Source organism: Gobius niger, assembly GCF_951799975.1.
Source record: "Gobius niger genome assembly, chromosome: 1".
Classification (NCBI taxonomy): domain Eukaryota; kingdom Metazoa; phylum Chordata; class Actinopteri; order Gobiiformes; family Gobiidae; genus Gobius; species Gobius niger.
In genome coordinates this window covers 26,727,342-26,750,232 of record NC_136852.1, presented here as the reverse complement: position 1 = coordinate 26,750,232, position 22,891 = coordinate 26,727,342, and the positions used below count along the sequence as shown (strand labels likewise).

At 41.3% G+C, this 22,891-nt stretch overlaps 1 protein-coding gene across 10 annotated transcripts in view; it reads right to left on the bottom strand.

Annotated features, from left to right (window-relative positions):
- The window catches only part of clcn2c (chloride channel 2c), a 178,433-nt gene that overhangs the window by 47,724 nt on the left and 107,818 nt on the right, over positions 1-22,891 (bottom strand). For all 10 annotated transcript variants that reach the window (XM_079559307.1, XM_079559303.1, XM_079559308.1 and 7 more), the window contains 6 exons: positions 21,187-21,288; positions 20,161-20,245; positions 17,723-17,878; positions 6,894-6,963; positions 5,531-5,641; positions 2,224-2,437 (listed from right to left, as the gene is read on the bottom strand). In XM_079559307.1, the coding sequence (XP_079415433.1) occupies positions 2,224-2,437; positions 5,531-5,641; positions 6,894-6,963; positions 17,723-17,878; positions 20,161-20,245; positions 21,187-21,288 (738 nt within the window). The remainder of the gene's footprint in view (positions 1-2,223; positions 2,438-5,530; positions 5,642-6,893; positions 6,964-17,722; positions 17,879-20,160; positions 20,246-21,186; positions 21,289-22,891) is intronic.

Sequence of the window (22,891 nt, the reverse complement as noted above, 5' to 3'; positions counted from 1 at the left end):
TTTCCACATGCAAAAAGTATGGAGCGCGGAAAGATGTCATCCTTATCTCGATGTAACCATTATTCTATGGTTCGGGCGGCTATTCAGCTGAAATTGAAGCAGAAATGCTCATTGATTGTAGCGAGCACAGTGGAAATCAATGGAGTCGGACAGAGTTTGTCGGAATATAATGAGATATGCACAGATGCGAGGTAAGTCGAGCTATTTTTTAGCACAATCGGGAAACCAGACACTGCCCTATTGATAAATAAATACATAGAATCGATAAATTGGAGGTCTAAAACACCATAAAGACAGGATATAACTATACCCTTTGCCAATTGCAATCATTCAAATTGTCTAGCCCTATAGAGCAGCCGAGGGACAGGGGATATGTATGTGTAGTGAAAGAAAAGATGGAGTTTTCTGGTGTGACAGAGGATCTTTCTCACATTTTATGATGATGCAATTTGTGCCATCCTTTATAACATTGCCCATTAACAATAACAAGCCACAGAGGATTCTTGGTAGTGACGACTGTGACAATAGCAAACAGATGGCGGATGAAATCACAATTTTTCTCATTACTCCCAATTTGCGAGCGAAGCATCTGAACTATTATTTTCACTTAATGGTCTGCCAGTGTCCATAATAGCAGGCTGTGCCCGACAATTATATGAAAATGGCTCTGTGTGGGTCGACTGTGGACTGCAGCTGGTACACTGCGTAGGTGAGGGAAAATAACCAAACATTAATAATAATTAACACTGACCACTCATTGGTGATAGGGATAATAATTAAAAACTAACTCAAAAGATTAATTTTGCACTCAGGTAAACAAGAACACTTAACCTGATCAGTTAATGAAGTGTTACAAAAAAAGAGCATTTTTTTTTCTATTTAAACTTTCTTTACCAGCCCTTTTTTGTCAAAGTCCGACTAAACAAGCAGCCATGTCCCTCTCGCTTGGTACAGCAGCGTTTTTTTGCCTTTTTTTGCGAGCTGCATTTGTGGTTTCTATGTTCCAGCCTGTTTTTCTGGAAACATTTGTACGTCTTTGCCGTGTTTTTGTGGGGTTTGGAAGATTGTTTTTACTATAGAGAGTCCATAATGGTCCTGAAGAAAGACCTTTTTTCAACAAGAGCCCTCATAGCTGCAGCACAGAGGACGCGTCACAAGAGGCGCAACAGGAAACAAAAAAGGGATAAAGAAGAAGATGATGGAAGACTGTTGTAAAGCGGAGGGAGCTGCGCACGAGGAAGAGGAAGGAGGAGGTGGAGCTGACCAATGCAGTGTTCTGCATTGGCCACGCTCTGAAATAGGGACAAACCGGGGAGGTGTTGTACCAGGTTTCTTCCGGGTGCTACTGTTTCCCCCATCTCCAAAAACATGCTGGTCAGGGTTGCTCACAGTAGCGGCGCGGTTCAGAACTAATACCTGAACACAACTTCAGTGTACGGTTTAAAAAATAAAGCACTTACTTACTTACTTACTGTTGTGTGCTGTGAAGCTACAACTTAATTTTTAATGAGGATGCTCCTTTTCCGTGTTTACATGCCATGTTCCGATAATAAAATGTCCCATGAATGTATCATAATGATCTGAATAGGGTATAGCCCCCTCAGGCTTGACGGCAATTTGATTAAAGAAACTGCAGCGGAACCCAGGGAAAAAAAAAAAATCCTCCAATAAAACATAACGGGAAACCATCATACACAAAGGTGAATGATTTAACTTGGAGGAAAAGAAACAACACCTGCGTCATTGAGCTCTGGCTATTTTTAAGGAAGGGTCAGCCATCTTGGAAACCCAATCTCAGTTTGTATAAAATATCTCAGGTTGCCACTTTAAATTTATTTAATTGGGACAAAAAGTAAGGGCTCAGTGCAGTTTCACAGGCTGCTAAATGTGTGGCTAAAGCTTTGTTCCCTTTCCCAAAACGAAGTGGACCCCGAGGAGAGATCAGCTGAATTTGATGAAAACGCTTCGTGGACCGGACTTGCTGACTCCTCCACAAAAAGTAGCATGTTTGCAGGTAAGCATGTAAAACTGCGGCCCACTCGAGACGTGCGAGCGCTTTATTCCTCCACACAGTGCAGTACATTACAAGCCTAGAGTTTCATAACCTTTTATTAGCCTGTGTAATGTGGTATTCGTGCTGCAAAGTATCTGGCTCTTGCTGATGTCGAGGGATAATCATTGCTGTTAATAATCAATTTGCTCAGATAACTGCACTGTACATACTCGTGGTGTCCCCAGCCGAGCTCGGGCAGGTAGGGCAGCTTCTTGATGCGGATGATGGAGTCGTAGATGGAGGGCTGCAGGGCCTGAGCCACAGCGTTGGCCAGGATCACAGCGATCATGATGGGGAGGATGTGAGAGATCTGCCCTGTCAGCTCGAACACTATCACGGCAGTGGACACAGTGTGGGTGACCGCTCCAGACAGGGCCGCTGCACCTACGGGAGACACGGGGGAAGAGAGAGGGGTTCATGTGAGAAGAGTAGGGTAGAAGAGGATTCGAGACATATTTCAGCTTGGTGTCCAAAGTGGGGATGGAGGCCAAAATTAGGTATTTATTTAGATTTATGTGGGTCTCAGCCTCAGACAAAGTCATTGTTTATGACAAATACTGATGACTGATGAAATATGATTCAGAAAGTGTGCTTTGATTTGTGTATTTTTATTTCATTTACTGCAAGCAGACAAACTGACCTTAAAAAACATACATTTGAACAGTAGATCCCAGTTTTTCTTTTGTTGCTTTTTTCCCCAACCCCTATTTTACCAGACATCAATGTATGGATCTTCAATGAAGGTTCTTGACTCGTCTTCTGTACACGACTTCAACTGCAGAGTGCAGAAGATGACTCAAGAACCTTCATTGAAGATGGAAAACTCCTGTACGACAGATATTGACGTATGGAGTGAATGAATAATGCAACGGAAAGCATCTTAGACAGTGTAGAAAAGCGTTATATAACAATGCCATCAATGTGGGACTGTTTCAATAAGCTTCTACAATATCAAAAGATCCAGTGGTGCGTTGTTTGTTGCCAAGATCCTGTGGTGATGATGGGAGAGTGTGACCACTGCACAAAGCCTTCTCCAGCCCATCCCAAAGATCCTCAATGGGGTTAAGATCTGGACTCTGTGGTGGCCAGTCCATGTGTGAAAAGGATGTCTCATGCTCCCTGAACCACTCTTTCACAATGTGAGCTCGAAGAACCCTGGAAACACCCGTGCCATCAGGGAAGAAGACATCAGTTTATGGAATAACCTGGTCATTCAGGATGTTCAGGTCGTCAGCTGATCTCATTGTTTGGGCACATAGTGTTGCTGAACCTAAACCTGACCAACTGCAGCAAACCCAGGTCAGAACAGTAGGATAAATCCAGGTGGCTGTGTACTGTATTTTCAATGGTTAATAAAGAATCTGTGGAAAAAAACAAAACTTGAAAAAAAAAAATTCATAGCTCAAATCCAAATACTATTTGGAGGTTCTACTTTAAACGCAGAGGTTGTTACCACAATGTGAGAAAAAAAAAAGCAAGATGAGAAAATGGGCTTTGAAGCGACAGTTACCCACATAATTCCAGAGAAACTGAATGAGTGCCAATGAAAGTTCACACATTTGACATGCTAAATTACATGTGTATATTGATATCTTGGTGACCACTGCCACAACAGACCCCACAGAGAAGTACTTTTTCGCACTAGCCAGATATTCATTTATTTTGGACGTTTTTTCCTCAAGCTTTCGTCCACCCCCACTCCCTTTTAAACCCATAAAGCACAACTCAATTTATTCACTTAATTTAATCCGGAGGAACTTCAATATTTCCCCATCTCTTTCCCTCCAATAAGGCGAGTCGAGATCGCAATAAAGAGCCAGGTGGAGAGAGGCAAGCGGCGGACGAAACAGATGAGCGCAATACCAGCTACAATAAGCAACGCGACGCTGGAGGTCTGTAATCACGTCAGAAGAAACGGCGGGCGCCTGATAGAGACTGGGAGAAACTATTGTTCTTCCCTGTGTTTTAATTAAGATGGCATCGGCTTCTCCCGCCTGACATTTAGTGCTCAGAGCGAGCTCCACATGAAAGATGCCGAGATTGGGGGGGAAAAAGGCCTTAGTCATCATCTACAACAGAACAACATCAGCAGCCGCCTCGGAACAACTGTCGACGTGCAGCGCGGGAGCTCGTTAGAACAATACGGAGGCACACTGACACACTTTCCGCTCGGCAAACTTTACTTTGCAGACAGGAGAGAGGAGATTTCACTGTAGCAGATTCACTCTCATCGCCTAATGAATGATAAGGAGACAATGATCTGGGGTTTGCTGACACTATGAGCCCAAAGAATGAATTCAACAATTCTCATCACTATTAGAAAGTCTTTACCAAACATATTTTTTTTTTAGTGGGAAATGTCAATGTATTCAGATGTAATTATGGTCTATAAAACCCTAAATGCCCTGCCCCCATTACAGGAGTTTATAGAGCTGAATGTAAATACAAACACACGCTCATCAAGCAGAGGAGACTGTAGAATCCCATTTAGAAGGACTTCTTTTGGACAATCTGCCTTCTCAGTACGTGCAGCTCACTCCTGGAATCCCAACAGAACCGAGGAACCTGACCTCATTCCACACTTTGAGAAACGCTGTGAAGAAGTGGCTTTTGGACGATCAGACATGTGAACACACCATGGTCTAAAGTCACCAACCACTGATACATGTCTTGCTGTGTGGAAGATTGTGGTGTTTTACATATTTAATGTTGTCATTCATCATTCACTGTCTTTTTATGTCTCTGTGATGATGTTTTTGCTGTATGTTTGTGCCTGTTGTTTGTCCTATCTGTCATGACATCGACCTGCCATGGGACAACGGATGAAAATGAGCCTATATGGCTAACTCCGGCACATTTACATGTTGAAAAAACACATGTTGATTAATGTGCACTGTCCCAATTCAAATAAAGATAAAATACAGCTGACTGCCTGAGCATCCTGAATGGCCAGGTTATTCCATCAATGGATTTCTTCTTCCCCGATGGAGCAGATTCCAAGATAAAAATGCTAGGATTCATCAGGCTCACATTGTGAAAGAGCGGTTCAGGGGGCACGAGAGTCGATTTGGCCACCAGAGAGTCCAGATCTTAAACCCAGAGAGAATCTTTGGGATGTGCTGGAGAAGGCGTCAACACTGGATCTTTTGACATGGCAGGAGCTTAATGAAACAATGCCATGGTGAATGTGTGCCGTGAGCAAAGCTAAAGACCAAATATCAGAGCGTGAGACCTTTTTTGTGACGAGACCTTTTTGGGCAGGCTGTGTGATTTCAAGATGGAAACAACGAGCAACACATGCAAGCCGGTGAAGAGATACTTTTTGTGTTTGATTGTGTTTTTATGACAACAAACATTGATTCACATTTTGGCACACTTTATCATCAGCGTCTTTCCTTCGCAGCTCATTCATTTGAGTCAGTTCAGCCCCTGCAAATCTGACCGAGTATCAAACCTCTCTCTCCTCTCGTGACTTACCCACGACAGCGTATCCTCCTGGCACGATGTTGTAGATGGTGCCGTCCATGTGAATGCCATCTGGGAACCAGGCTGCCATGCTCTCACCGACCAGACGCCCGAACGCAGCCCCTGGGACAAACAAACACTCAGCGAGCGCACGCAAACTGTCCACTCCTCAAGTACTCACACAAGTGAACAAATGTCTGTTACCGACAACACAAACATGTCAGAAAATCCTGTACGGAGTTTTGCTTTTCTTTATTTCTCTCTCTCTCTTTTTTCATTGGCTGTTTTACAGTTGAAGTTTTCACTTGTTTGTTCACATTTTATTTTCTTCAAAAATCTAACTAACTAAATGATATCTGGCCCAAAGAAAGAAGTATGAACTGAAATATCTACTGGCTACTTTGTTTTTAAGAGACCAATCAAATTAAAATGGTTGCAATTGGCAAATGACAAAGGCTGCACTTATTTAGTTAGTTTTGTGGTGCGATCATGCAATAAAAACATTCACTTACAATCCACTAATATCTGGGACAGACAAGGTCGATGTTGTGTAGAAGGGGTGGTGGGGGTGAACATGTGCTTTTGTTTGGATAGTGTTTCGGCCGAGTGCAGACCCGCGTCACAACGAGACTGGCAGTATATTCTCTTTCTCTCTGCACACCGGTCATGGGACAGTGTTAAACTAAATAAAGGCTTTAGTTTGACCTGAGAGAGCTTAAAGGGACTATACGGAGTTTAAATATGTTAAAATTATGTATTTTCATCCCCCTACATGTTCCAGCCATGTCCTAATGTGTAGAATGAGCCCTGACCTGTTCACCACAACTGCCTCTAAAATCCTGCACTGTCGCTCAAAAAGTTCTTAATTCGGGTTTTGAAGTGCCGTCGTACACGAGCCTAATATTGAAACTGCAGTTACGCGTAAGACCTGAGGTGGCAGTAATGAGCATAACATGACCAACTTGCCCCTTTATAAAAACCTATAATGCTCAAAGAAGAACATGACTCTATGGACAATGTATGTTTTTTTTGCGTCCTTAAAAAAGTCTTCACAATAAAAATAATAATGAGGCAGCACGATGTAAACGAGGAAACAATTTGAGCCCGCAAAAGGAGAGCTGCTTGTAATAAACTATGCCTCAGTCTACCTCTTCTTTTAATAAGCGACAGTCACACAGTGCAACAGCTGCGCACATGCAAGATGACAACATTTCATTTGGAGCAACGCTGCCCTTGCGCCAGGCGGAAGATGGGGCCTTAAGACTCTACAGTCAAAATTATTCACGAAAAATAAAATCCAAATGAAATGCACTTGGATACACACCTATTGTTCTGTTAGCATGATATGTAGCAATTACTTTACCAATTTACTTACCAATCACGAACACTGGCATGAAGGCCCCACAGGGCACTGGGATCGTGGTGGCCAGAGCCGACATCCAAAACTAAAAGACATAAAAAACAGTGTGGAATTTAACTGAGTGACGTGCCCACATATTATATCTGTGTGCAGTTGACTCTGGGCGGCTGTAAGGGGATCCCCATGCACAGCCTAGCACAGGAGTGAGATTGAGCTGTCACTTTCGCTCCTCATTTGGCAAAGGCCTGAAATAAATCTTCAGTAATAAGCACAGCGTGGTGACTCGGACCGGATTGTTTCCCGTCGACGAGCAACAGAGACCGGCCAATTAGGAAAAAGACAAACACAAAAGAAAAATGTCACCACTGTCAAAGCGCATAACTTCACCTAGGTCTATGTGTCGAGGAGCTGAACACGTCCAAATCTCCACGGGCTGTGCACAGATCTGACTTGTCATCATTAGAAATAAAACGATGTCAAAGTGAACTCGTCCCGATTTCGCCTCATTTCAAAAGTAATGGTGCATCATTGAGTCTTGGAACTAAGACATCGCTCATCATTTTACATGCACGTTACTTTTCGTAGATCTTTTTATTTTCTCTCAAGGTGACTGAACCACCAGAAAGACCTCGCTGAAACTTCCTGTCAACATTCGGTAGCTGTCGGCCAATCACTACCTTTGCCTCTCACCTGATCATCTCTCATGCCACTCACAAAAGCACCCTCCATTTCCCCGAATGACTCTGCTGCTTCAGTCAAGGTCTCACCGCAGCAGCAAAACGCAACCAGAAACCAGAACCATCACTATTGCTGCTTTCTTGACTTTTCCCTCAGTGAATTTGGTGAATGTACACTAGAAGTAATTACACTTTTGAATACCCTAATGGTTAGCCTAGCTCAATTCTGTGGCCCCACACTCGTCCAAGGCCAAACTATATACAGTAACACATTTCTACTGGACAAAATCATCCATCCATCCATTTTCTTCCACTTGTCCGTTGCCGGGTCGTGGGGGCAGCCGTTGGAGCTGCCCAAATCAAATTGCACCAGCCCCTATGGCTCCTCCTGCAGGTGATGGGTCCACGGGAGGACGGCCTCATGATTCTAACCGGGCCTGTGGGTCTCTCATAAGGGGCTTCTGAACCGCTCTCTGTCTGACCCGTCACCTAGGACCTGTTTGCCATGGGAGACCCTACCAGGGGCACGAAGCCCCCGACAACAGAGCTCCCAGGATCTTTCGGGTGCTCAAACCCCTCCACCACATTAAGGTGGCGGTTCCAGGAGGGGTGGACAAAATTAACTGTATTTAAAACTTCTCTCCACTCTTTGACAAAGACATTTAATTGCGAGGTATTAAATCAAGAAACTTGTCATATCAATTGAGTATACCATCCTGTTTTGCGTTGCTGGTATCTAACCATCTAACCTGGTAAGTTTCTATCTTCCCAAATCCAAACACTAAAACTAACATTTCAACAAACATTAGCCTTGCTTTAATCTTTATAAATATCTTGCAGCAGTCGAGGTAAAAACATTCAGAAGAAGCAGTTATTGCTCTCTCTGTAACGTCAATATAGTGCCTCGATAATACACAAGATCTCCATGTTTAAGAATCCGAGGCTGACTTGGGGCCTATTTATCAACCAAGTGTCAAGTGTCAAGTGAAGTTACAGTGCATGCAGTGAATTATGCCATGTTTAAAGAAAATCGCTGACTACGCATCTCGAACGCTAGCGGCGTTTTTGCGGCAATTTCCATGACACAAATTGGGCAGAATTGGACACTTGTTATTTGACAGCCCTGATTCTCTGAAACAAGTCACGACTGAGCAGTGATTGACAGTGAATGAGGGAGAGAGCAGCACACCATTTGTCCCAACATTACCCAGTCATTAACAGCATCCTCTATTGTAGGGCCATAGACGGGGAACACCCAACACTTTGGATTGGAACGGGAACATTCTTTTTCATCTTAGTCTTAATCTTTATCTTTTGATCAAGAGTTAGTACAACTAGTCAATCCAAATACGCCAGGGCTTCACGGACCTTTTCAGGATACGTAAGGCTGACGACATTTGTTCAGTGAATCAGTATAATGTGGGGCTCTGATTTGAAAAGGAAGAAATCAAATTTAAATGGTTTCCTTAAAAGCCTTTGGATCTTGTTTTGTGTTGTATATTGCTTTACAGTCGTCAATTATGACAACGATTCTCACACTTGAGCGCCTAATCAACAGGAGGCACTTGGAATTGTTTCAGATCATTAAAAGAAGACGGAACAGAGGAGTATTTCAATATTGCGTGCAATGATGTTTTGCAGTGGAAAAGGTTTGAATTTGCGATAATGTTGGGCTTTATTTCACAACATAAAACTATCTAATGAGAAAATCAGAGTTTAGTTGATCACTTTCAAAATAATGGGCAACACCCAAGTGGTAGAAGGTATTTAGAGTAAATGAAAGACGCCAGACAAAAAAAGGCGTTGAATCACTGCTTCTATATATGATTAAATGACCAAGGCCATGGGAACCCAGGGTGCTGAGGGTGCTGCAAATAGAACTGCTCAACAAACAGAAGAATTATATAGAGTTCTTAATGCTTACTGCTCACTCCTAACACAATAAGGCGCATAAGTAACCGCACAGAGCGCACACCATTATACAAACTTGATCAGTGCAATAAGGCGGTTTCAAATAGACTTTATTAATTATACTCATTGGCCCGTCTCCGCTCCTCTATCCGCTCTCTCCTTCTCCCGCTCTCCCCCCTCTTGTAAAGCGGCGACTATAGTTAGCGGTAATTAAGTCTGGCTGGTGTAATGGTCCTCCTTGCGTAACCCTACCCTCCGCTGCGTTTGCGTTCGCGCTCGCATATGGGCGTAGGAGTTGTCGCCTGCCCACGCTCGTACTAACACTGAGCTCCAGACACAAGAGAAAACGCCACCCAAAACTCAGGGAAAACAGAACACTGGAAGATGGGACAATCTACCAAATAGAGAATGAAGGGTCTATGAGAAGTCCAAGCGCTTAGCTTTGTCAAAGGGAATGAATGTTAGCTAGAGAACTCTCATCCCAGCACCTCTATAGACAGTGAAACATGGGGGGCAGGGCTGCTGTGGTGCTGTGTACAGTAGGAGGAAGGCTCTTGTCAGATTCACCTGTTGGATGCCGAAGCCTGCTGAGTGAGCAAACCTGTCTCATTGCGTGACACTGACAGAACAGAGAGGAGCCCGGCTGGAGGCATGTAAGGAAGAGAGTTTCGAGGAGATCTGCTGCGATTTTGTCCTTGTTATTTACATATTCAGCTTCATTTGATATGATTGGAAATGCGGTAGTGATAACAGTATATACTTAGCATAATAGTTGTAATGGCTTCTTTAATCGTCTCTAAAATAATTCTGTGAAATAGCTTTGACTCAGAATATGGGCAGTTATTGTAGAGTCACTTTTTTTAATGTTTTTTTCTTTTCTTTTCTTTTGATTGTGGCAGCCTTTTAAAAAAATTGTATTGCTGTACAGACAGTAATAAAAAAAACAATGTGTCTTTGCTGTGCATTTTGAAGGCAATCGGTTTACTGGAATTGTATTAGTAACCAGAATGCATTAATTAAGTAATACGAACTTTGGTAGCCTCAGTAGAGAAAACTTGAATACAGTAATTAAAATATAATGCAAGTGTTGGGCAATAAAAATTAAATTGAACACTACAGGAAATTGGTGAGTTAACTTTACTGAAATTGGTGAGTTAACTTTATTGAAATTGTTGAGTTAACTTTACTGAAATTGGCGAGTTAACTTTACTGAAAAATGGTGAGTTATCAACACTTGTAAATGATTAGCCACATTAGCTTGACATTTTTTACTTTCCTGAACTTTGTCAAGTAAAGACCACTTTAAAAGCTTCTTGTCATGTTGCAATGTTATCAAAAACGAAGTTGTGTTTTGGAGGCATTTCTGCATGTTTGAATAATCTTTGAATCTTACCTTGCCACAAGAGCAGTTTATACAATGTCCTTCATGTTAACCTCGAGCTCCTCAATCGCAATAAAAGACGCTAGATATTTGATAAGGAAAAAAAATCATTTTGATAAAAACAAGTAAAAGACTCATACATGTGGGGGTATTTTATCAAGGTACATACTGAAGAGAGGGTGCAAGCTGAAAAGTAAAACATTTTGTGGGCATGTTGCACCTAATTTACCTTTTTGATATGTACACCTTGCTTTGCAAAACACTTGGTAAATGACCCCCCAGGTGTATAGGTGCTACTTTATATGTCACAATGTGGAAAAGAAAAGTAGAGGGGAAAGAAGTGCAATAATAAAACTTTTTTTTTGGCAGATTATAATATATAATTGTACACAAGTGAATAAAAACACAATAAAAATAACCTCAACATTGGAAAATGCTGTGTTTTCCGTTATTCAACATTTGGAGTAAAAAATACTAAAATCTTTTCACCTCGGGGCTAGAGTCATGAAAAATTAAGTCGTCTGAGTTGCCAGCTGAACATTGACAGGTGATGGATATGCAGCCCATTCATGGCCATAGGCTTGTTCCAACACCATTATGTGCAGCGGTACTATATTTATGTTCTCCTGGCCATCACTGGAACACATTCTTCAATCAGAGGCATGACTCACTCCCCGCAGGAATCATTAAATTTTCATCTCATCGAATCTAATGCAATCTACTAAGTATATGTCTCTGAGGTGGAGCACGGCGGCCCTCCAAATGCGTGGGCAACCCAAGAAAAGAGGGAGCCTGAGCAAAACAAACAACGTTCATCATGGTTTGTCAATGCTGCTACTGCTTCCAACCTGAGACATTTCTGCAATAGAGGCAATTAATATGGAGCTAATGAGGGGCATAAATTCTGACTTTGACGTAAGTTTAATGAAAGTAATAAGTTTTAGCGCTGCTCTAGGGTCAAAACTGTTTTAGGTGAAGAGGAGAGTTATGCACAATCAATACACGCCGCTGCTAATAATTTAACTAGAAAAGATGTTTGCTGCACAAGTAAATGTCTTGACTCTAAAACAGCCTTAAGTCTTTAGAGAAAACACACATATTGTGGCTTTATTTTGAACACTACATAATGAGAAAATCAGCGTTTGGGTGTTGCCCATCATTTTGAAAGTGATCAACAAAAAAAATAAGGTAGAAACAACAAAATGACTGCTTGCTTTATTTAGATGGCCAAGCCAACATTTTCAACCGACAGGTCTTCATCAGTCTTCATCAATTAAGCCCTGATGAAGACCCGCCGGTCGAAACATGTTGGCTTGGCCATCTGAAATGAGGCCTTTTTAAGCAGTACTAAGTAACGTGTTTACTTCAATAAATCCTTTTCGTAGTCCCTGTGGGGGTAATACAAGTGTTTATGGGATGATTGGAGGGTCGTTCATCTCCCCCTGGTGTCTCTGGCCAGAAATCCATGCTTGCAACTTGGACTGCCACCGGACCGGAGCAAGCAATACACACTAATGGAATCACGAAGCAGAAGCTAACTGCGGGCTAGCATCACTTTAAACAGTATTTACAGCCAAGTTTGAGTGAAAACAAATATTTCCATTGTATAATTGGACGTGCAATATCCCTCTCTCCCTTCGCCTTTTCTGTCAGCGTAGTATTTACTCTCCAAGACAATTAATAAGTTAAAAAATCGCAAATTTACTACTACACCTGCAGTTGTGCTTATGGCCTCTAGGGGCAAGAGTTACTTAGTACTGCTTTAAGCATTTCCTTGTGCTGTGCATATTTGTTTAGAGTGCCTGAAAATAAAGCAGCAAACCCAAAGATAGAAGGTATTTAGAATATAAATAAAAGATGCCGGAAGCAGTGGGAACCTACGGTGCTGAGGGTGCTGCACTGCCCCTGGTGGATGGTTGGCATATTGCATTGTGAATACAAAAAAAAAATCTTTTGGGGGAAATCTTGTCCCTCAGCAACCCTAACCAAAATATGTTGCCGCTGCTCTGAGAATGACAGGCGGCAATTGAAGAGGAATGTAAATGTACAGTAAATGTCTTGAGTCTTAAACCGCCTTAGGACTTAGGAAAATCAACATACTGATCATAATGTGGAGTTTAAGACAAAAGTCCATGAGTAAAAAAAGAAAGAAAGGCAGACTACAGGTGAATAAAATACATTTAGAAATATCAATTTCGCTGTGGATAACAGGCATGAATATGAGAAGAGAATGTATTGTGTTTTCATATAAAAATAAAAAAAATTATGCATATGCAGTGAAAAAAAATAATCTTAAAAATAGATAGACCCAGGTTTAAATTTACGGTTATTTTGGATATCTTGTTAAGTTCGTGAATCCGCTAGTGAAAGATTATGTAAAAAAAAAATCAAACTTCGGCTTGTTTTTAGGCTTCAAAGCTTAATAAATCAGGCTGGGAATTAGATATTAAAAATCCATAAGAGAAAACCTTCAAATAGTTCTTAAGTCGAAGACTGGAAAGTTCGGAGTTTGCCGGTGCTACTGAAGTGGATATTTTATTGCAAACGTGGAATGAAAACATAATTTTGAGAAAACTGTAAAGTTTTGCAACGTCTGCACATTACTGTACATTTCTCCCCGTGTTTTGCCGCAGTGGGCTCGCAGAAAGGAAATGACCATATTTGGATTACAGCTCCATCTCGGTTGCCTTAAAACGAGCACGCGTGGGAAAGATGAGAGACTGCCACGCCGTTGTACTTACTTCCTGGAAATCTCCGGCGACAAAATATCACCAAGTAAGCATCATTAAGGCTAAGTTCAGTCTTTTTTTTAATACTCTCATATTAAAACCGAGATGTTTACTGAGAAAATGAGCCAAAACATTGACCACTGAAAAATCAATGTTTCCAATCGTTGTGTTTGATACAGAACAAAAGACGGCTAAAACTGAACCATTGCATATTTTTTAGTTCCCATATGTTGTTTGTTTTGGGCAATCTCAGTAAATCTCAGACAGATGGAGGAGCGGAGTGATTTTGTGATTTTGTGTCCTTGTAATAACAATAATTTGGTGATAGATTGTGCCGCTCAACCTGGCGCCTTTATTCCTTTCACTTTCTTGTCCCCAGTCCATCATTAGCCTAAAAACAACAGCCTAAAAATAGCCTAAACTGAGCGTAGGTAATGACAGGCAGGAGGAGGGGGTGAATTGTGGTCAAGGATACGAGCTGTGACGTAGTATATAGGCCATGAGGATCCTCCATTTCAGCGGGCAGTCCCGTGGGAGTCCTGTGTCTATGAGAGTGGCACTGTCTATCGCCCGGGGCCCTCAGGGGACTTTGGGGGCCCTCAGACTAGTCCCAGTCCAATCACACTATAGAATCACCCCCCCCACACACACACACACACACACACACGCAAGTACACGGCCGTGATAATAAACGGAGCGCTGTCGGTGCGTAATGAACATCGCTTTAAATAGCAGCGCCTAAAACTTGTTAACGAAGTCTGTCAGGTTTGCGTGTGCTCAGGTTACACCTTCGAGCAGCGAGATGGGCTTCTAAACTTAGAGTGAGACGGGATGAACAGCTAGAGATGCTGTAGCATACACCGTAAATAGTAAGCATAGTAAAATGTGGGGGGCTGGCCAGCAGTGTTAATTTCGTCGACTAAAATATTTAGTCTTAATTTTAGTCAAAGTGAAATTTTTTCCGACTAAAATTGGACTAAAACTACATTAAACGTTTCTCATGAGACTAAAACTATGACTAAAATGTCCAGATATTTTAGTCGACTAAAATAAGACTAAATAAAAATGAAAAGGAGAGACTAAAATCAGCCAAACTTCTGAAAGAGCCTCAGATCATTTACATTCTCTGCCAAAGGATCAGCTCTGAGCTTTGTTCATGTGGAGCAGCTCCATGAAGCCGAGGAACAAGATTAAATATGATTATAATGAATATTATCAATGCAAAGTCGACTAAATTAGTCTTAATTTCAGTCGACTAAATTGACATGCAATTTTAGTCGACTAAAACTAGACTAAAATTGAAACGTTTTTTTGACTAAATCTCGACTAAAATTAAATTACATTTTAGTCAAAAGACTAAAACTAAAACTAAAATAAATATGTTGTCACAATTAACACTGCTGGCCAGTGTACAGCGCATTTGCCAAATTTGTAATAAAGTTCAGATCACGCAGGGAAGTCCACAGTCTATATCAGAACGTAGTCATTGAAATATGACAATGAAAATAAACTTGTGAATAAACTGAAAACTCACAAAAAAGCTCAAAGGAAATAGGTTTTTCTCACCTCAGGTTTATAAATGCGATGCTTTTTTCTTACTTTTTGTTATTCCTCTGCTTTGATTCAAAAGTGGGTTGCAGAACTGTTTTCATTGGGTCACGAGCCTTTAATGACTTGTTACATCAGGTTGTTTTTCTAATCATAATTTCAGCTTTTTTGACTGATTTGATGCTTATTCAACAACAGCATTTGAGGAAAAGAAAAATCTTTTACATTATATTTTACAGGTCTAAGTCGTATTTAGGTGGAGGCTTGTCATGGATGTCCGGATGCCTTTCTAGTTGAGAGCCACAGCTATAAGCAACCGATCAATACTCAGTCTGAACATGTTACATCAAAAGCAGAAATCAAAGCCAATGTCCACTCGTCAATGTCCGCTCCAGCCAGACCTGTAGTTTGGCCGTGAACACAGTGGCCCTCATCACCACTTTAAATCAGCTTTGTTAAAATGCATTTGGTAACTTTCTCTCTAGTCATTCATGCAAACAACAGAAACAAACCTGCAGGTGCCATCAAACCTTTCACATTCTATGCATTGTGGAATTTCATCTGGTGTAAAAGATGGATTGGCCGCGCAGTGAGCGGCGACACGGCCCTGCTACACCCAAAACACAGCACTCTGCACATCCTCCCAAGATGGCTGCCATGTTAAATAAAAGAAGCATTCGTTACGTCGAGGAGGAGGGAGAGTGCAATTTGAGGGTTTAAAAAAGATCCAAATTATAGCCAGAATGTGTCATGTGACCTCTCGAGACCCAAGTCCAAAGGAAGACGGAGGTGTGAGCAGGTGCAGGGCCAATTCAAACAGAAAGTGTGCAATTTAACCAAGAGGTACCACTACAGCGGATGATTGCTTAAGAACCTTTTATCATGTAAATATATTCACCCTAGACATAACACACAGTGCCTGATCTGAGTATGAACCAATGCCTCTCAGTAATAAAAGTAAAGTGTTAGTATTAGTGCATTAAATCAATTGTGGCCAATGGGAAAAGTTGTAGGATTTGGGGGGTTTATCAGTAAATTATAAATCAAGTCTACAGGGAAGACATGAAGCTTCCAGCTCCTTTGACTTGATAAAAGGACAATGGCCTGCGTTGTACGTTATAGCGGCACAGACGGAGACGCCGCGCTGTCTCTTGCATAACTGACACTTTGCCTCTGGAGTGTTGGATTGTCATTTCACTGCAGTAGGTGTTCTGAACAAATGGTGTGATTTTAGCTGTAAAAAGACGGCTGCCGTCACCGCTCACAGCTATAAGTCAGGGAAACTATCTCCTTACTCAAGCAGATCCTCGAACTTTGAGGGAGTTTTAACACATTCCAGTGTTTTATGAGGACAGAAAGGTGCTTCGTATTTATTCTCAATAGGCTGCAGCTAACACATCTCTGTCTTATTTGTTTACAATTGGATGCACAATATCAGTCACTTTATCAAAGGTTTGATGATGTTTCATTCAGAAATTCAAAAAGTGTCATTATGAAAAGCAGGGTATGTTTCTTTCTTCTGATCATTAAGACAATTATTTAATCAGAAAGCAGAATAAGCCCCACAAGTGCTAGTTCCAATGGCTAAAACCAGTTTGGAATGAAATAGGACTTTTTCTAACTCCAAAATCCATAAACTTGTCCCCAATCAAAACGAAATTATCGCCCGTGCAGGCTTTAGTGATTGCATTTGAGTTAGTCCTGAGCTTTACCTAGTCGACAAATGTTTCTATTGCTTATTTATATGTCATGGCGACGCATTAACAAGCAGCAACCTCTCTCTCTCTTGGTACAGCTGAGTTTTTTGCCTTTTTCTGCGGACTGCATTTGTGGTTTCTGTGCTCCACACTTTTTTGCTAGATGCTTTTGTACATCTTTGCCGTGTTTTTGTGGAGATTCGACAGTTTTTGTTGTTGTTTTTTCCTGAAGAGAGTCCATAATGGTCCTGAAGAAAGCAGCTTTGTACAAGTAAACAGCTAGCTTTTGAGCTAAAGACATTTGAGACCTACAAATGTCTTCTTCTAAAACACTGAAGAGGCACCAAGAGCCCCCCACAACTTTTACAAATAAACCATTAACCGCACAGCTACAGAAATTATATAATACCTTGTAATGTCACGGTATTATATAATTATATAATTCAGTTTGACATCCAAGATCAAGCACTACAGTAAAACAACAGCAGCGTCCCAAGGAGTTTATTTAAGGTAAGGAGTTCCCATTCATCAGCAGTCCAGACGGCATTTACATTTAAAGTGCACTTCAATTTGGCATTTAAACGGGGGTTGCCAGAATGAATAAGTGTCACATAAAAAAAACTGTTGACTTTAACGTGAACGGAGAATGACACGCCAGAGTTTATCTTGGCTCCGGAAACATATACTTGGCCCCATAACATAACTTACTTTGAGATACGGCGGGGTGAAGCTTGAATTGGACACTCCGTCAATAGGAGGTAGAATGTTCACACGGCAATGTATTTTTAAATATCCCATTTTCGAAGTAGCGGTCATCAATGTCTATGAGAAGGCGTCGCCAAACCCAGAGCACAGCGTTTATGATTTCTACCACACCATAGTGCACATTTTGAGATCGTACCTTCATGACGATGAAGATGACCAGGGTGACGAACACGTTGACCTGCGGGTGCTGCCAGGCCTGGAAGTTTCCGAAGTAGTCGAACTCTTCTGCGATGCCCTGTTTGGCCCACGTCCGGTTGTCCAGTAACGTGACCAGGGACTCCTTCTGTGTCAGCTATGCAGACGAGGAGGGACCACAAAGAGCAATGAATACGGCATGAAACAGTTCAATGTCATCCTCCGAAAAGACGTGTTTGGACAGTCATTTAGATCTCTGTTAGGTGCATCGTATTTTATTCAAAATCGTGAGGGCCAAGCTTCTTCCGTCATCTTTGTAACCAGGGAATTTGCGGGAACGTGGAACGTGCACGTCACAAGAACGTGGAAGTCGCATTTAGGTATTGTCCCGCTAGTCTACTCCTTCTTGTATGAGCTGAATGACCTTTTTCTTAGTCCGTGTACAGCTACAGACTTTATAAACACAGCGAGATTTGACTCGTCTGTACAAAAAAAAACACTGGTGACTAGTTTTAATTGGTGTCAGTTGGTAGAAGTCGACCACAGTCTGCAGATGAAACACGAGGCGGGCAAATGAGGGCTTTTCATCTGTCAAATAAAAACGAATACTCGGCGGAGCATTTAAAGTGTGCTGTCAATGTCACTTAGCTACAGCTTGTGGCAAAAAAACATCAACTGTAATTTGGATAATCCCTGTTCTCTGGTGCGGCGAGACCATAACGAAAGTTGCGAGTGAAGTGTTGAACAAGGTAATGATGAAAAGGAGTGTGGAAAAACGTTTTTGGCTTCTAACGGAGGCATGACGATAGGTCAATAAGACATTAGCTTGCGTTTTAACACTGTCACTAAGCAGCTCTACATTTCATGACAGGCCAATAGATGGGTTTGACTGGGGTGTAACTGATGAGACTATTACTGATAAGTACACGGCCTCTTTTTCACCCTGAGATGCAGAAAAGTGTCTGGCCTTTGCAGATGCATTTATGGAAGACACTTCAGACAAAAGTCCAAATATGGTGGAAGAAAAGACAGTCATTGAGCAATGATGTGTCCCCGAAAGTAAAACACATTTGTAAATGAGTTTTTGTTGGCTTCATCTTGGTAAAGAATCTGGCTCAAGAACGACATGTCTAACCTCTTAAACGAAACACATTTTCTCCAGTTCGGCTTTACCCAGATCTAAAAGCTTCTTGAAAAAAGTGTCAAAAAGCAACGAAAACGAGAAGCAGAAAAAAAAAACACTACCAAAGAGTGACAAAGAGCAACTGAAAAGTGAACAAAAACATGACAAGAACGCTGCAAATAAAGTGACGAAAACAAAGCAAAAAATGATTTTAAAAAAAAAGAGAAGAAAACACAGGAAACAGGGCGACAATGCAACAAAATGGTTGCAATCAATTTTCCAGGTCTTCGCTTTCAAACGAGGCGTTTACACTGGCCGAACTCTTCCGTACAGAAGCTTTTAGATTTGGGTAAACCCGAACTAGAGATCTTGAGCTCTGTGAAGGTGGGGGGGAAGAGGTTAACCTGTACATTTGACTTTAAACCGCGTTTTGAATGACCTGAGGCGAGGCCTGCCTTTACTGCACTGCCCCTGATGACACGAGGGGGGCGCTGTGTCTGCGCCACGCATTTCTACGAAGTGAAAACCAGTCTGCTTTATTACTCTGCACGCTTTAGGAGGGGCGTTTTAAGCATAAACTTTAAAGGGATGAGTAAAAGTGAAAACCTCATTGACTCATGGATGAAATGCTATAGACGAGTGTATTTAGTGAAAATGTTGACATCATGAGTCATGCACCCTATTTTATGTTTTAATTATTATTTACAACATCATGAGAATATATTTTATGTTGTAAATTGGCTTTTTATAGGAAGATGCTGTTGTTATTCGAAAGCAAGAAACATTTACACAATTACCAGACTACAAGTTGCTTTTTCCTGCAGTTTTGTTTACTTTATATAAAACAGTCTATACAACATCTCCCTCGCCAGCACGTCACTGCCATCTGAGGCATACGAGTGGTGATAGTGAGGCGATGGTCGGACGAAAGGTTGAGCCAGATCCCTTTAAAAGCAGTCGCGAGAATCTCGAGACTCAAAATATGAACGTCGGAAACCTCCGCTTTAGAGAAGCCGGTAGAAAGCCTCCGGAAGTGACCTTTCCGAGGCCTGACTCAACCCATAATTAGGAAACAAGATGAAGTAAGTATTTTCGGCGGCCTGAGGACACTGTTCCTCTTTTAATTCAGATAATTAGACCAGATACAAAGCCTGTAATTGCCGATGGATGTGAGTCATCTCCAAAGCAAACAGCCCGCGACGCCCACAGAAAGACTACATCTGAAGCCAGGGCCTGATTTAAAAGTAAGTGAGGATGAATCGTATCATGGTTTGTGTTTTGTACTGTGATTAAATCGGAGGTCGTCGAGAGCTCACCCTGCCAGCCATGAACTGTCCGAAGCCAGGGGGGAACGTCATAGTGGAGATGATTAAAGTGACCAGTGCGGGGTACAGCAGACGCCTGGAGAGAAAAGTCAAGCCTGTAAAATCGAGTGGCACCTATATACACGTCCTGAAATAGGCCTGAAAGGGAGACACTGCAGGCAGAATTCAATTAGTTCACTTGTGAGGTTTTGGGCCAGTTTGCTCTCTTAACAATTATAAACGATTACTCGGACACAAAGAATTTCCTTATTTTTTACAATAAGGCGCTAATTAGAGCGTGAGAAACAGGAACTTCAAAACCCGTTGTCTCCAAATGGATGTTTTGATTTGCATTTGATTTGTTTTCCCTGTTAACTCGCAGTGTCTCACCTCAACAGGAAACAGTGAGGAGAGCCTGATACAGAGGCTTCCATTCACACTCAGAGCTCTGCTGCTGTCAAATATACATACAGTAAATAGTACATACAGGGAGGAAGCCAGGAAAGTGCCACAGTATTACAAGAAGAACTACTACCACCTCAGGTCATATGCGTAACAACACTTCGGACCCGAATTACACCTTTTTGAGTGACAGTGCAGGATTTTAGAGGCAGTTGTGGTGATAGGTCAGGGATCATTCTACACATTAGGACACTGCAGGTGAATAGGGAAACAAATATAATTTAGAGATATCAATTTGAAACTTTTGCTGAACATAACTGATATAAATATGAGAAAAAAATGTATTGCAAGTTTTCTGTCATTTAATGTTTTCATATATAAATAAAGCATTTTGTCCATAAATATGGCCAAAATTGCTAATATTTTCAGTAACAAAATCTAAATAACGAATATAAATGTATGCTTTTATTTTATTGACATATTAGAAACAAACATTGTCATTTTTTTTTATATTCTGACATGAAAACTAAGATGCTAAAGGAGGAAACTAGCTAAAAATCTCCACTTGAACCACTGTGTGAAAAATCAACACTTTCACCGTGTCTCGCCTTAAGTCGTGGCGTGATGAAAACTCACTTTTTCATGAGGAATTTGTTGATTGTCTTCTGGTTCCGGATGAACTGGACAATCAGACGGTTCAAGTAGACGAACAAGGCCCCACCGAATCCACTGGCGATGCTGCAGAAAGATCAGACGAGAATACTTCCATAAAGCCACAAACAGAAGCTCATTTGGCTCAGTTGCCCACTAACCAGACCCAAATTTGAGACACATTTTCAGCCTTGTAAACTGTAGCTTCAGACACAGTGATTACAATGGTTCCTCGATTTTATAAAGTGCTATTCTCGAACTTTAAAGTCTTTACAATTCCACATAGTATTCATTCCCTCCATACTTAGTGGTGCCCTGCCCCTCCATGTCTTCCTCCCTCAAAAAGACTATTCCCATCTAAGATACACACACGGATTTCAAATTCAAAAGGCAAATAGAGAAAAAGGAGGCGTAGGAGAGGGATAAAGTCAACATCAAGTAACGGGGACAAAAACAAAGATTGCGATTCAGACCACAGGCTGAGGAAATTAAAAAAAAAGGAGGAAAGTGCATGGGAGTGTGAGACAAGGCGGCAAAGAGTTTTACATAAGCGGTGTTTGAACGCACAGTAGGAGCCCGCTGTACGGCGTTATGAGGGGAGAGAAAGATACACAGTGAAGACGAAAAAAAAAAAACAAGGCCTAGACAGAGACACCCTAATGCTCATAAATTCATCTCGATGCATTATTAATCCTGTCAAACAGCCCTGCATTAATGAAAAGAGGGAGGAAGAGGAGGTGCAGCGGGGGAACACGGCATGGGTGCTTTTGATTTAAGACAAGAACCTCAATTAGTCTGGATTTATCATAATGGGAGATCATCATAATACGACGCATGCAGTGGAAGATAATAGTTTAGTAACTATGGAATCCTATGAATGTGTGAAAAAAAAATAATAAAATAAAAAAAACATTTCAGACAAACGGACTAGATGGAAGTTGTCATTTTTATACTCGCTGCTGCCACCTCAGGTCTTAAGCATAACTGCAGCTTCTATAGTAAGCTCCTACACATTAGGATATTGCTGGAGCAAGTAGGTAGAAAATACATCATTTTAACATTTTTAAACTCCATCTAGTCCCTTTAAGCCTATCTCTAGTTTAGATAAAGTTGTGGTTTATAAAAGTGAGCAATCAGAAATGTGCAATTCATTTGAGAATTTGGGGGAAAGAAGACTTTTGTTCCCTGTACGGCACACATAAAGCATTTTACATGAGAACCTATTCACAAAAACAATAAACAATCGTGCATACAAACACTGCAGGCAAAGTGGGATTACAAACAATGTAATAATCTAAAACTGTCAGTTGTGTTATTGTGGTCCAAACCCATTTCTAACTATCCTCTATGGCATTTCTACTATTCTAATTCTCTTCTATTTGTTTCACAACTTTCAAAACTGAGCTGTAACTGTTCTATTAACGCTAACAACAACAACTAGCCTGCGAGTTCAGTCAATAAAGAAGCTGTATGATGACTACACGCACAGCACAATATACCCTGGGACAAAACAAATGTGATTACATAATATAAGTAGAAAAAACACAGGGCCTTGTAACATAAGCTCTGCTGGTTGCTTTGGGCCAAGAGAAATAGATATAGTTTAGAATTTGGATGGAAAAACTACAGCTACACTAACATTATTTGAAATCTAAACTTTGTAGCAACACCGACACTTTACAAAGGCACG